The 14,576-nt window shown below is 52.3% G+C and overlaps 5 protein-coding genes across 5 annotated transcripts; 2 read left to right on the forward strand and 3 right to left on the reverse strand.

Annotated features, from left to right (window-relative positions):
* Positions 1-402: 402 nt before the first annotated feature.
* Positions 403-2,494, forward strand: NCS57_00429500 (uncharacterized protein; the record flags this gene model as incomplete). Its single annotated transcript, XM_053054260.1, has 3 exons — positions 403-513; positions 565-2,022; positions 2,069-2,494. The coding sequence occupies 3 exons, from the start codon at positions 403-405 to the stop codon at positions 2,492-2,494; spliced, it is 1,995 nt and encodes a 664-aa protein (XP_052916420.1).
* A 161-nt stretch (positions 2,495-2,655) lies between these two features.
* On the reverse strand, positions 2,656-4,613 carry NCS57_00429600 (uncharacterized protein; the record flags this gene model as incomplete). The annotated part of the gene is made up of 5 exons (XM_053054261.1): positions 2,656-4,123; positions 4,175-4,276; positions 4,321-4,436; positions 4,488-4,520; positions 4,572-4,613. 5 exons carry the CDS (start codon positions 4,611-4,613, stop codon positions 2,656-2,658), a joined length of 1,761 nt encoding a protein of 586 aa, XP_052916421.1.
* Positions 4,614-5,096: 483 nt separating this feature from the next.
* On the reverse strand, positions 5,097-6,786 carry NCS57_00429700 (Carboxylic ester hydrolase; the record flags this gene model as incomplete). Its single annotated transcript, XM_053054262.1, has 5 exons — positions 5,097-5,269; positions 5,323-5,409; positions 5,458-5,555; positions 5,605-5,732; positions 5,794-6,786. The coding sequence occupies 5 exons, from the start codon at positions 6,784-6,786 to the stop codon at positions 5,097-5,099; spliced, it is 1,479 nt and encodes a 492-aa protein (XP_052916422.1).
* Positions 6,787-10,712: 3,926 nt separating this feature from the next.
* Positions 10,713-12,148, forward strand: NCS57_00429800 (uncharacterized protein; the record flags this gene model as incomplete). The annotated part of the gene is made up of 3 exons (XM_053054263.1): positions 10,713-11,065; positions 11,118-11,532; positions 11,597-12,148. The coding sequence occupies 3 exons, from the start codon at positions 10,713-10,715 to the stop codon at positions 12,146-12,148; spliced, it is 1,320 nt and encodes a 439-aa protein (XP_052916423.1).
* A 274-nt stretch (positions 12,149-12,422) lies between these two features.
* On the reverse strand, positions 12,423-14,396 carry NCS57_00429900 (uncharacterized protein; the record flags this gene model as incomplete). The annotated part of the gene is made up of 1 exon (XM_053054264.1): positions 12,423-14,396. One exon carries the CDS (start codon positions 14,394-14,396, stop codon positions 12,423-12,425), a length of 1,974 nt encoding a protein of 657 aa, XP_052916424.1.
* Positions 14,397-14,576: the final 180 nt, after the last annotated feature.

The raw sequence follows: 14,576 nt of genomic DNA on the forward strand, positions 1-14,576 counted from the left end.
TGTCTTGGCCGGCCAAGGCGAGACGAATCATGGCCAGTTGAGCTGCCCACCTCCGGATTCTATTGTCTCGGCGCCAAGACTTACTCCCCACAGTCCCTTCCTCCACTGTTTGGGCAAGGATGCGGATGCATGAGGGGAGGGTTTGAGGGTGAGATTGTCATTGCCCCCCGGGGAGCCAAGACCGTATGACGCGACGCGAGCCTTTAGGGATTCTGTCTGAGTCGCGGGTGCATAAATAACGAGTGTCCGCCCTTGTTTTGGTGCCGCTGATCATCACATAATTTGCGGCTTCTTGGGGAATTCGAGTTGATCATTGACACATTTTGTCGTCCTTCCTGGTTTATTTTGTTGTGGAGTGAAAAGAGAAGAGAACCAACCCCCTGCGTGGACAGGTATACAACCATGGCCGCCACGCTCAAGAAGATTTACAACTTCATCGCGCCAGACGCGGAGAAGGAGTCAGATGGCCGCGACAAGTGGCCTTCACGGACTGCCTTTGTCCTGGCAGCAATGGTAAGCAGCAAGGGAACTGCTGTGCTGTTCAATCGCTAACTTGACCTCCAGGGCGGTGCCGTCGGTCTTGGCAACCTCCTGCGATATCCCTCTGTCGTCTTTGCCAACAATGGCCTCCAGTGGTTCATTCCCTACTTCATCGCCCTCATCTTCCTCGGCATCCCCACTCTGGTCCTCGAAATCTCCATCGGACAGGCCTACCGAGGTAGTGTGGTCGTTGCCTTTCACGGCATCAACAAGCGCACCAAGGGTCTCGGACTGGCTGTCATCATGACGGGTTTCGTCGTGGCTACATACTACGTTCCCATCCTGGCCTGGGTCATGCACTACTTCCGGGCTTCGTTCCACAGCCCTCTGCCGTGGAAGGGTCGGGGCTTGGAGTTTTATATGCAAGATGTTATTGCCAACAAGGACCCCATCACCCCTGAAAACGGCGGCTATGTCGAGTACCCGGGCACGGCCATGATTGGAGAGACTGCCGGCTGGTGCGCTTTTATCTGGTTCACTGTCTGGCTCTGCATGTTCAAGGGTGTTGGAACCACTGGCCGAGCCGTATACTTCACCATGGGTCTTCCCATTATCATGTTGATTATTATCCTTGGACGTGCCGTGTCTCTCCCCAACGCTCGCGACGGCATCAAGTACTACTTCGGTGAGTGGAACGGCTGGCGGCTTGGAAATGGCGACATCTGGCAGGCGGCCTGTGGTCAAATCTTCTTCTCCATCGGAGTCGGCTTTGGTTATTTCACGTCGTACGCGTCTTACAACACCAAGTACGCCAATGCTGTGCAGGATGCGCTCATTATTGGCTGCTGCAACTCTCTTTACGAGATCACTGCCGGTTTCGCCGTCTTTGGTGTCATTGGTTTCTTGGGATACTCCCCTGATGACCCCAGCATCTCCCTCAGCACCTTCACCGTCGGTTTCCTGACATACCCGCTCGGTCTTGCTGAGATGCCCGGTTCAAACGTCTGGGCTGTCCTCTTCTTCCTGACCCTGGCCGTCCTGGGTCTGAGCTCTGCGTTCGCTCTGCTCGAGTCCTTGGTTACGCTCATCTGCGATTCGAACGTGGGCCGCAAGTATTCTCGCATCCCTATCTGCACTACCGTTGTCGTTGTCTCGTTCCTCCTCTCGCTCATTTACTGCACCGAGTTTGGCTTCTACTTGCTGGATGCCGTCGATACCTGGACTAACAACCTCTGCCTCATCTTTGTCGTGTGGTGTGAGGCTGTGTGCGCCACGACGCTCTACCGCTACACAGATGTGATCGGACAGGTTGGTGTCGTGGGTTATGCGTTGTACAGTGCTGGCTACATCATGTCCATGGTCCTCGGAGTTGCTGTCGGTCAGGCTGTAGGACCTGAAGCTGGTGCAGGTGTGGGCTTTGGTATCTTTATTGTGACCAACATCGTCGCTGTCTTCATGTCCAAGACTCCTGACGCTGGAGCGCCGAGGTTCTGGGGACATCACCCCATGCTGACCAGGTTCTGGTGGCTGACATTCTACTCGGTAAGTTTATTAGGTTCTTCGAAGTTTCTTCTCTAACATCAGACAGGGCAACCAACTCCGCCGTGACCTCAACGTTGTTATCGCCACCGGCAAGAACTGGAGCATCCCGTGGTTCTGGCCTGTTATCCTTCGCTACATCTCGGCTCCCATCCTGTCCATCATTGTCTCATTTGCCTACCCGGCCTTTGCCAAGAAGAGCAACGATCCGCTCCACATCTTTGCCTTTACCGCCGTCCACTGCGTCATGCTTCTCATCGCCTGCGGCTTCATCGTGCCCCGCTGGTTCGACGTCTTTGTGCCTCCCGAGAAGATGCACCTCAGCAAGACCTTTTACGCGCCCCTCGTGTCTGTGGCCCCCCTGGAGATGAGGGAGGGCGAGGTCATGGAGGAGAACCGCGAAGTGGAGGAGAACCGGGACTCGGGCGAGAAGGGAAAGGGAATGCGCCAGGATGCTGATCTTCCGGAGCGTTAGACCGGGTGTTTGTCATGGCTGGGTGACTGTTGGTTCAGTTCTAGGTTGAGCATAGCATTGCAATTCATTATTATTCTCCACATGGTGCCTCTCGGTTGGAACCTACAAAACTTGACAAGTAGCACGAAACTAATCCTTACAGTAAATAGAAAACACTAAATCTAACTAGATTTTAATTCTTTCTCACCGGCCTCCTTCTCTGGGGCCACTTCTTGCGCCTCTTCCTTGCCTACTGTTTCGCCTCCCACGTTTTCTTTCTTCTCAGCCTCCTGAGACTCCTTCTCGGTTTGCTGAGTCTCTTCGCCTTTCTTTGAGAAAATGTTGACACTTGGCATCGAGACATTGCCAAGCGAGGAGACAGCAGCGGGAACCTTGGGCATTGCGGGCATACTAGGCATGCTTGGCATGTGAGGCATCTTGCTCGGGAGCCAACCCTTCACATCGCTGATACCCGTGCCAGCCTGCTGCGCAACCCCAAAGAGGTAGTTGAGGTAATTTCTCTTCTCTTGGGTGTCGGCATTCTCAGGACTTGCATCTCCAATCAAGTCGCCTTCGTCATCGGGTAGTGGGACAAGAGAGGCAGCGGCTGCAATATCTATAGGAGACTCGTCGGGAAGCTCGTTCTCCTTTGCTTTCTCCTCTCCGTCCGTGGCCTTTCCGCCTTCCTCCTCTTGAGAGGGACCCTTCTCTAGGATCTCCTGGGTTGTCTTTTCTTCGGCAACTTCCTCGGGAGGCGTCTCGCGGAACTGGGGGTCATCGACGACATTTTCTTCGCTGAGGAACCATTCCTTGACTAGCTCGGCTGACTTGTCCGTCATTTCCTCGTAGCCTCGGTGCTTCTCTGGTTTGAACATGTTGAGATGTGCTTCAATCTCATCACCCGCTCTTGGCATGACGCATCTCTCAAAGACAGGATATGCCGAGTGACTCTCCTCGGGCACGGCGCAAAAGGTTCTCTCGGGGACAAAGTAGCCTCCGCTCCAGTAGCCGTTTTCACCAAGGGAGCAGTAAAAGTCATGGATACCAATGCCCTTGAGTGCTCCCATGCGCTCTAGCCGACGGTTGAGTTCCTTTTGTCTAAGCAGGGCACCGACAAAGGTGAAGTGGTCCGAGAGCCAAGCGAATGACTTGCCCACATTGCCACGGTTGATGTAGGCTAGACCTTGTCCAAGGGCGTCCATACTTGAACGGTATCCTTCGACGACAGATTCTTTGTTGATGTTCTTGACACTTCGCATGCCTTTCATGATGGCCTCGCGGTTCATGTAAGCGGCAACACCACCAGCAGCGATGGCACCGACTGTGCCCGTTTTAACGGCGACCAATTGCCATGTTTTCCACTGAGGACTTCCCGTGGCGGCTACACTTGAAGTTGCCGCACGCCGGGCACTGAGTCGTGCGAGGCCAGCAGGTGCAGCGGCAGAAAGAGCTGTCATGACGTTGAAGACGCTGTTGACCTTTTGGTAGTTGGAAAAGGCGCCGTAGACAAACATGGATCGTGCAAGACCGTTGTATGGCGTGTCAAAGGTTAGAATGCCTTGGATGAGGGGGAAGATGAAGTCGTCTTCGCTTGAATTGGCGGCTCTTTCGTTGAGAGCCAGAAACAAGGAATCCGCCGCTACGAAGCCTCTGGGTGAAAGTTAGTGATGCACCAGGATGGAGAGGAACGAGAGCACTCACCCCATAGAATGAGCGACAAGAACGACCCCAACATCCCTGTCGTTGGCCGGCCATGGCTTTTCTGAGTTCTTTTTCCGCATGTCCATCACGCGTTCCTTGAGCCTGAGTCTGTTAGCGAGCCCAGACATTTACGAGCGAAAACTCACCATTCAAGGAAGGCCTCGGTGGCCTGAACTAGCTCGCCTGTCGTCTCATATTTGGGATAGACGACAGATTCGACCTTGTCATCGGGGAGTTGTTTGGCGACTGCTTTTTTCAGGTCCTTTCAGAGGTTAGTGACTCAGTTTAGTCGCCTCCAACAGTGCTTGCGTACGAATGGAAAGTCGTGAAAGGTATCGTCGGTTCCCTAGTTGGATAGTTAGTATTGAGAACAGAAACAATCTATACTAAAACAGACTTTGAACCCGTGAATAAAGCACAGCAACAATGTTCGAGGCATGGTATGTCGTCGGTATAAGGTTGAAACTGCGACTGACGCAATGCAATCCTTCCTGGGCAGGGCATCATTTATAAAAACCCCCAACCCAGACAAACTTCCCCCATGTTCGTAATCTATCCTTGCATGACGTTGTCAGTCTGTCAACTTTCAGGTTTTCCAGCCACACGGTTGTGCGAGGTGGTGCGTGGCGGGAGCCAATCGTGGCGCTGGGGCATGTTGGGGATAACGTCATCTCGATCATCTTGCAGCGCTAGCACCGGAGCTTTCCCACGTTTTGTCCCTAGCATAGGTTGCTTGGGTCTCTGAGTGGCTGTTTCAAGTTCCAGGGCATTTTGGTGCTTAGATTTGAGATCGGGTATTGAGGCTGACGGGAGATTGGTTGTGCCCATTTTTATTTATGACTCTGTTCTTTGCTATTGTCGCTGATGGTTTCTTATGAAGACATTATTGAGGTTGACGACAATGTAGTAGCCTCTACTCTACTCAGCGTCGACATTGATTGTCGTTGATAGACTCGTCCTTGAGCTGAAACCATTTCTCACCTGCCTCCGCAAATACCGCCATTTTCTCTTGCCCTGGCTTATACAACGGCCAAGTAATTCCGTTTCCATCCCGAGGGGCTTTGTGGGGGTTCTGAGCAAACGATAGCCAGAGAGCTATTAAAGGCTTGTCAGTTTCCAGGTTTTCCGTCCATGAGCTGATGACTTACCTTGCATGCCGGAGGCCACTTCCCATTCGTACTCGGTGGAATTTCCACGATATTCATAGTGTGTCCCGAAGAGAAGAGGGAGCTCGGCTGGATTTCTCGTTAGCTATGAAGGGTTGTGGGATATCAGTTACTTACCGCTGTGGGTTGCACCAATCCAGGGCAAAGGTGAGACGTTGGAGAAGTTTCCAGTATAGTAGTATCGATAGGTCGGGTATCCAAATTGTGCTCGTACTCTGCATGCAATGTGAGCAGCTGATTTTCACTATCACATTCCGTACTCACCTTATCTCAGTTGCTACCGGGCAAGTGATGGCTTGTAGACCGATGGCGACCTGGGAAGGGGATACTCCGCTTGCATTGTAGGCTCCAAAACCGGCACCTTCATTTGCATTGTTGCCCATGATCCATGGCTAGAATAATCGAAATTGTTAGCGAGCTGCCAGGGAAGAACGTGTGCCCAGAGCCACTTACCACTCTCGTAACCAATCCTTTAGCCAGTCTATCGGTGGTGTTTGAGAAAGCGGTAACGTTGTCTGCTACGGGGGTAAAAGAGACGCTAGAAGTGTTGGAGTATACTTCTTGGAGAACAGAAGCATCAACACGCTGCATGCATTTGAGCTCCTCCCTTTCCGCTAGACCGCCACAGCCCGTCAAACTCGCAAGCGTGCTAAAGTCCGAATAGTTTCCGAAGGGCTTGGCCAAGGTGCTTGTTGAGCCAGAGTCGGAGATCAATCCCTTGACAATCAGGTCGTCTGGGTACGAGTATCCGTACATTCCAACAGAAGCACCACCAGCAGACTGTCCCCACAGAATCATCTTGTTGACGTCGCCACCGAAAGCCGCAATGTTGTCTCGTGTCCATTCAACCACCATTCGCTGATCAAGCAGGCCCACGTTCTGATGCGCCGCCTTGGCGTTGGGGAAACCGAACAGATTGACACGGTAGTTCATGGTGACGACGATGTGACCCTGTGTTCGTTGGATCCATTTGTCGGGGATCTTGTAGAGAGAGTCTGCGCCGCCGCCTGTGAAGCCACCGCCGGGGATGTAAATGAAGACAGGCAGCCGCTTAGAGACTGGCTCAAGAGGGGCATATACGTTCAAGTACAAGCAATCCTCAGAATCTCCGCCATTGGTGAGAAACTCGGGCATATTCTCCGTGTACACAGTCGGATTCTTGCTGATAGGCTGCATGCAAGACGGGGCGTATTTCTTTGCTGAGACATGGCCATTGCTCTTGATCCGCCGAGGTGGCTGGAAGCGTCGAGAGTTCAGGGGAGGTTCGGCATAAGGAATGCCTAGAAATTGACGGACAGCAGGAGCTGTTTGATTGATGAATCCCGTGAGTTTTCCACTGGTTGTCTTGACCGTCAGGGATTGCTCAGTTGGGTAGTGTGCAGCCTCGGTCGAACAGAAATTGAGCGCGGCCAGGGCGGCCGTGAGAAGAGAAGAGGCAGGCTTCATGTTGGCAAAGGAAAACCCGTTGAAAGGCCTTGGAAACTATTTCCTTGGCATACGTTTTCGAACGAATATATAGAAATATATCCATGTTGAATTGAATGCCGTGACAAGATGCCGACCTCGGTCTGGATAAACAATCATCATTGTGCTCCTGAACTTGCTAGCATTGTCGAGGGAAATGATATTAGTCCGGGGTTGGCTACTAGATATAGCATGGGTCAGAAAGTTAATCCCAATATGACACGATCGGCAACAATCGTCGCATCGTCAGTTCAGGGTGGTCTGTTCACCGTGTTCCAACTAACCTCTGGCTCGACACGCGTTGTAGGGTTTCTCTGTTAAAGATGCGGAGCCTGGAGAATCATGGACAATGGCACATAGCAACCTAGCCTGGCATAACACCTGCATGCATGAACTCGTGCAGGTTTGTGACAGATTTTGCTGCAACGCGCGAAGCAACGCGACTCCATCTGCGCCACAACATAGCTTGTTTATCCCCAAGTAGACGTTTCGAATCCGATTTTCAAGCTGCGTTTTGCGTGTTACGGTTTGAACTTGACTCTGGAAAACGGCACATACGCGATTTTCCGGAGCGTGACGGTCCATGTTCGGGGGCCTGATGGACATAACACCTATTCTATTACCAGGGACGTTTATTTATTATTGGCTAAAGGTTTATCCAGCTTTGGCAATGACTCGTCCCATTTGCTTCCCTCATGTCATGCTCGACGATCCGGGCCCGAGGTAAGAGTAGTTCACCCCGCATTTTCATGACCAAAATGCGGAGAAATCGGCTTCTAGCAGGGGAATGACCACCTATGGAGATTTACCGCCAATCCCCTTGGTAGCTTTAGTGGTGCTGATGGGTATCTCGGATCTAACAAATCAGTTGGGAAAGTCGTCAGGCTCCCCCAAAGGAGGAATTCCTGCGATGGTTCGCAGGTCATTGAGCAGCTGGACGTGGTCCCGGCATAGCCTGGACCCGAAAAACGAAACCATGAGAGGGTATATGATCCTCCACATCAAAGGCTGATCAATCGAAAGGCGCATAACCTTGATCTCCGACCAAATCACTCTTAAACCCCCCATCATCAGAACCTGGTGGTCATCCCAGTCCTCAAGGACATTGATGCTCCCCTCGTCCTCAAGTTCCATCGCACCCAACGCTCTCACAATAAGCATAGGGAACCGGGACATCATGGCGATTTTCTCCCCGTCCTCCGGTTCAACAGGGTCCTGCATCTTGGAGTGGCACTGGTCTAGCTCCCGCACCAGGTCCGGGGGTGCTTGTCACCGTTGGAACCATCGGCCGGGTCATCCCCCTTCTAGGGTTTCGGTTCGAAGGCTGCTGAGACGCTTCCAACCTGCTTCTTGCGGATTCATCCATTGACCTGTTTTGTGTATTGATGGCATTGAAAGAAAAAGTTGGCGTTCATTCGGTACTGAAAAGTACATAGAATTGGGATCGCTTTCTAAGAAGCGACACAACTAAGAGGAGCCCAGAATTTTGCTCAGTAACAGAAACCACACACTCTTTTGCATGACAAGACATGGCGGAGTCGTCGAGTATAAGAATGCCCTGGATTCGTTTTTGCCTGCTCCAGTTGGACCAACTGTGTGCCATGAAACTATTCCGGGCCAAAAAACTCGACATGCCCTCCACGACTGAAGACTGTCCACTATCAGGTAAGAAATAATCGTCTCCCTCACCGTGCAACGCCCAGGACCACACTTCTTTGTACTAGGGGCCCTGGGTCTGACAGCAACAAATGGAGACTCTCCTGCCTTACGGGTCACTCTGGTGGCTGCTGCGGCAATTGCAAGTGGCCGGATCACGCTGCTAGGTGCTCCACATAGGACGAGGTCGAGAATGTGTGGATGCCAGCTTCCCAGCGCGTCACGTCCGCAGCCGCGCAGCCTTTGGCCCCCCTGCTGTCGAGCCTCGAGACGATGTCCCCATTGTCCTTAGGAGAACGCATCCTTGCGCCCATTTTCGTATTAGGTTCCATGTGTTGTGGTCGTCTGTTGTCCCTGACGAGAATAACGTGTCGAGTTGCAACCCATGGTGATGAATGCTTACCAGCAAGTAACTGAAAGAGAGTGGCTTTGCTACCTCTTTTTGAAACCTAAACCATGTTTAAGTATTACGCGTTTCCAAAGTAGGCCTGCAAATAAGTTCCTACCTATTACTCACTATGAGTAGACGGCCCTGGACATAAGCATGGAAGAATCCATGTATTAACGAAACTCGGGATGGCTGTCGAGGAGGGGTTAACCACAGTTTATCACGCGTAATTAAAGACGACCAACCGCTCCCGCCCAGTCCTCGCTGCCCGTCTTCCGAGGGATGGGCAGAGAGTCCATCAGGTCCATCGCGGTCCCCGCTGCAGTATCCTAGTAGGCTGGCGACTGACGTGGCCGGCCCGAAAGGCTGCTACCCGGCGAATAAACCCAAGATGGGACTCTGCATTCAACCTTTATCAACTTTTGACGGATTTCAGGTTCTGGTATTTTCAGTATTGTTGGTTGAGTGGGCTCAGTGGATTTTCATCACATGCTCACGAATACCTGCGCTTCGATGTCACTACGCAGAGAGGGAATAGGGGCAGAGCAAGCAATGCAGTCCTACGACCAAAAGTCCAGCCCAACGACCCCCTTCCCGCTCTCCTCCTAGCGCATTTAAGCTGGTCCCGTGGGTAGGGTTGGCCTTGCGGCGCGTGGCCCCGGAGGTTGACTCGATTTAGGTAGTATGCTTAACTATTAACATGCCGTCTATTTTAGCTTGGCGTGCTTGGCAAACAGCTCAACGTGAGGAGGCTGGTGCAACCAATTACGCGAAAGGACTTTTGGTAGTAATGGAGGTCTAGCGCCCTCAATTTCAACCAGATGCGCAGCCACTTGATGGTGTGATCATGATCCTGCTAGTCACGGCCGAAGAGCATCGGAATGTGTATAGCAGCCACGGCAAGATGGCCCTGTAGAATAACCCACTTGGATGATTTTTTCTTCACTTTGATTCTTGGAGCACAAAGCGTCTTGTTGTGCTTTCATACATTGCTGTCGAGAGGATACAAGCCTTGACCTAACAGTACCTGTGTTCAATACTTCCCATTTCCAACCCTTATCAAGTCCGCAAAGCGGTCAAGACATGGCCATGTGAGCTGAGTTGCTGCTCCTTTGTAGCGCTATTACTCTCCTGACTGGTCTAGAGCTTTTCGGGTCGCCGAAGCTATTGACAGCCACTGAACACGCTGGCGCAGGGCACGGCCAACGGACCCCAACGAGACTATCAATCTCTGCTTGCGAGATCTGGAGGCGAGCCTAGAACCTTGGTTGGGCCCTGCGGGTGATCGACGGGCTAGCGGTTCCATTTTCTCCCCGGCGTGCTGGGTCTAGAGCGAGAAGCGGCGCACCATGGCACGGGGCGTTTAATGGAACCCATGCCTTTGAGTGAACAATGGGCAGCTATTCTAGTCACGGGTCTATGAAAAATAGGGAGGTCGATCGTGATGATCAGTGATCATAGCGCCAGGTGATTATCGTGCTCTAGGGCTTTGCCGTAGCGCTAGATTAAGTTCCAGACCCTTCGGCGGCCGAAAATTGTCAGGGGTTTCGCACAAGACTCCAAGATCTTGCCTTAGCCTCGCAGAATCAACGGCTATTGACGCTATAGTGCCAATAGTCGGAGAGTAGGCTTCAATTAATGCGCGCCGTGCATCGGGTTTCAGCTCCAATCTTGTCAGCCTTATGGTCTCCTGAACTGTCGGTCCCACCGATCCCGGGTCTGGATCTTTTGGACGGTTTCCGAAAAGTGGGAGAGATCTATGTATAAAGACTTGGCGCCAAGTCTCTTCCCAGTTCGTTGGCAGAGAATCTACCGGCTCACAATCAGCACATCGGGCATTTTCAAGTTTTCCCCAGGCTCAATTATGCACTTCAACGCCGTGGCTGGGCTTGCCCTGAGCCTCGTGGGCTCCGCATCGGCCTTGGCAGCCCCCAAGCTTCCTGCTTCCGGTCTCTGCCCCAACGGCCAGTACTGGGACACTGGTAAGGGCTGTACTGCATCGCCGCCGCCTCAGAGGTGTTCCTCCGACCAGTACTATGATAGTCTCAAGGGTTGCGTGAAAGGCCAGCCCCCTAGTGGTCCTCCAGGCTTGCTCTGCACCATTGTCAAGACCCTGGTCAAGGTGGCACGTCAGGATTTGCAGGCTACGTCCTTTTGCTCTTCGTACCTCAGCATTCCCGTGTCGACCAAGTCGGTTACGGTGACAGCCTACACTACGTATGGCAATCCGTGTCCTTATTGGCGGTGAAAAGTCTCTAATATTTTCTAGTGTCACTACGACCACTTCCACCATCACGTCAGGAGTCACCACCACCACTGATTCAACCAAGACTATCACGGACTCTACAACCACTACCACCTCCACCGAGACCAAAACGACAACGACCAAGAGTACGACTACATCCACTATTACAGAAGTCATCAAGACCGAAACCATTACTGCATGTGCATCTCCTGTCGGCCGCAAGGTGAAGCGCTATGACGACCTTGAGGCCCACGAGGAAAGAGTCAAGCAGGACAAGTTGCACCGCATTGAAGCACGCGGTATTGCAAAGCCTGGAGCCTTTGGGAACTACGTCGACCCTGCGGCCGTGTCCTACGCTTGCAACTGTTTCGACATTCCCCCCTACACCACTACATCAGTCACAACTTTGCGGACCAAGACTGTTACTACTTCTGTCACCGTAAGCATCACGATCTTCCCCCATTCTGTTTCAACCCCCCCCTAATAATAACTCTTGTGCCTAGGTCCCCTCGACTGAAAGGGTTACTGCTACTGCCACGGCAACTGCTACTTCCACATCAACCGTCACAGAGCCAGCTACCGTCTACTCTGAGACTGTTACCGAAAAGACAACTACCTCGATAACTCAAACCGTCCTCAAGCCAACAGTTAGCATCCTCGCCATGGGAGGATGGAACAATGGCAATGCGCTCTACGATATGGGCGACGGTACAGTCGGCGACGACGGCCCCTATGGAACCACGCTCATGTTCACCCTGGGACTTGACGGAACTCTGAAAGCGACCAATGGTGCAAGGAGTGGCTCCAACGGCCAGACTGACCCCAACAATTATGGCTCCAGCTCGTACGTGCTGTTCGGTTTCAGCGGTGGCGCGCTGAAGGACATGACCTGCACCGTCACGCAAAAGACGGACGGGTCGTGTCCCCTGACGTGCCAGGGCACCCGCGGAAGCACCAACTTTGACTGCGGTGTCTACTGGCGATTGGGCAGTGATGCTGATGTGCAAGGTTGTTCAGTGTTTACTCCCTATGCTGTTGGTTCTGTTGGTGGCTGAGCTCAGAAATGCGCGGATGCGTTGATGAATCAATGACTTTTGGATGCCATGTTGGTGGTAGATGTGAATGATACGGCTGTCCACGTACACGAAGGAATGATGGCCCTGAGTATATAAAACTCTCTTCATAGACACGAATACCTAACTGGCTAGGATCCTCCACGGTTTCTGGCCATACGAATTGTATGATATTCTTTTACTCTAAAACCCCTGCCGTCTTTAAACACTCGAGTTGATATCCATCAACGCCAACCGTCCTCCTGTGACTGGCGCCTTACATGATCGGTATAACCAATCCATACGAATCCTCCTCAAGTAATTTGCTACTATCAATAGACAAAGAGTATAATTGAGAGATCAGGACTGCTCGGTATATGAGCAAATCGTCAAGCGGGTGTTGGCTTGTGTTGGGCAGTTTCCAAACCGGACGCCATTGTGGCTCGCCTTCCTCTTCGTCCTCATCTACATTCTCTTGCACTTCTTCGGTTCCCCAGAGATCCCTTATCTTGTCAAGGAGCTTGCAAACTCCCTCCTTGGCTCGATCGAAACTCACTGCATCGGCTGGAAACACCCCGTGGAAGAGACAAGCTTTCAGGTCTGGGTCCCCAACGGCGGGGAGGAACCGTTGGAGTTTCTCATGCAATGCAAGAAACATGAACTGGTCCCTGCCTATAGTGCTTTCTGTTGTACCCGGGTGGGCGTTGAGCATGACTTCTTGTATAGCGTGACCCAGGATACCCAGAGTCATCTGTCGGCAGAGAACGAGCGGCCCTGCTTGTTTGAGCCAAGCGTCGATCGTGACGATTTCAAATTCTAGCGCAGTTTTTGCTGCCACCTCTTCCAAACGATCGCCATCGCTCGCGGACAGCGGCCTCTCAAGGTAATCAGACGTTAGTGCCCAAGCTGTTGGGCTTAACTTGAGGTCCGCCACCGGGCCACGAGTTACTGTCATCGCCCAAGACGTTGCCTGCGCCACTAAAGTGCTCTGATCTCTGGAAAAGTCTTCGGGTTGGTCAGGAGACAGTTCCAGGTATGCTGAAGCCCTCATGGCCCAAAATCGGCTCTGTAGGAACAGAGTATCTAGCTTGTCGCGGAACCGAGCCTTTGTGCGGAGGAATAGGAGTGGTAGGAAACGTGGTCGATCCGCTATTAGGGGATACAATGGACCCCATCTCGCGATGTTGAAGTTAATCAAGTTCTGATCCAGCAGTTGTCGTAGGAGCCCACAGCATGAAGGCCACGCTGCCGGCAATAACCCGCAACAGCGCTGACTCGGAGGTGCTTTCTGGTCATTGCAAAGACATTCTGCTTCTGCTCTCTTGAGAAACATCATGGTCAGTTCGAAGTGAACATAGTTCCAGTCGAGCTCTCTTGCATAGGTCGCCACGATTGACCCTCGCTGGTTCATCGCTTCTTCGGTTTCGACCACTGGGACTTCCATGTATCCATTGGCATACAATATCAAACTTCGTAGTTCATCCAACCCCTGAGAAGTCGGCGAGAGTTCGGCCTCGTGTCTTTCAAAGAGTCCCACGGCACCCAAGAGCGGATGTTGGCGAAAGGTGAGGTTGAACCCGGTGCCTTGCACCCGGGGAAGTTTGGATTCTGAATTGATGATAAGACGGGCATAGCCTCTAGCAAAAATGATGGTGAGAGTGACGACAAATCGTATGGAGCCGTATGCAGGGACTATTGAGAAGTCGGATGGTATATAATCGGCTCCTGTGGACTTGATTCCCCATAGTTTCGTTTCGTCCAAATCCATTGCTGTCAAAAGGGCAAGCCAGGTCGCTGGGAAATAGTCTTCATGTCTCTTTTTGAGGTACTTGGGGTCTTCGAGTACTACTAGGTCTTTCGTGGGGATGTGGTGAGTGCGTCGATGCCGGAGATGATCGAATTGATCCCAAGGTGGCTCCAATATCGCCTTGGCGAGAAGGACTGGAGTCCGTGAGACTGTTCGATATCTCATCTCGATCCAGTCAAACTTGCTATCATTGAGAAGCGACCATGGACCTATGGCATAGGCGCCAGACTTGGTCCGCCCAGGTCCCGCTGCCAAAAGACCTTGTCCAATAGTCAGGGCCGCGAACAAGAGGGCAACCATGCCAATGATGGCTGTGACAGCGAAACTGAGAGGGTCCCAGTTGAACTGGTTGTTCTCATCTTGAATCTCGCTGAGGATGCTGACCACTGTCTTGAGGATACATTCTGTGGTGTTGAGAGAGCACTCGGCGCTCTTGGAAGACATTCTGATGAAGGATACAGAGCGGGGACCTTGAAGAGGGAGAGAGACAGGCGATTGGTGTTTTATGAGTCGCGATCGTAGCGCGTGGCTGTGTCCACCAGCGAGACAATGAGGCGCGCTATTGAAAACACTAGTCTCAGAGCGAGCAGGAGGGAGCCCGCAAGGTTGACAGAAGGCAATATT

The sequence above is a fragment of the Fusarium keratoplasticum genome, chromosome 3 (genome assembly GCF_025433545.1).
Source record: "Fusarium keratoplasticum isolate Fu6.1 chromosome 3, whole genome shotgun sequence".
In the NCBI taxonomy this organism is placed as follows: domain Eukaryota; kingdom Fungi; phylum Ascomycota; class Sordariomycetes; order Hypocreales; family Nectriaceae; genus Fusarium; species Fusarium keratoplasticum.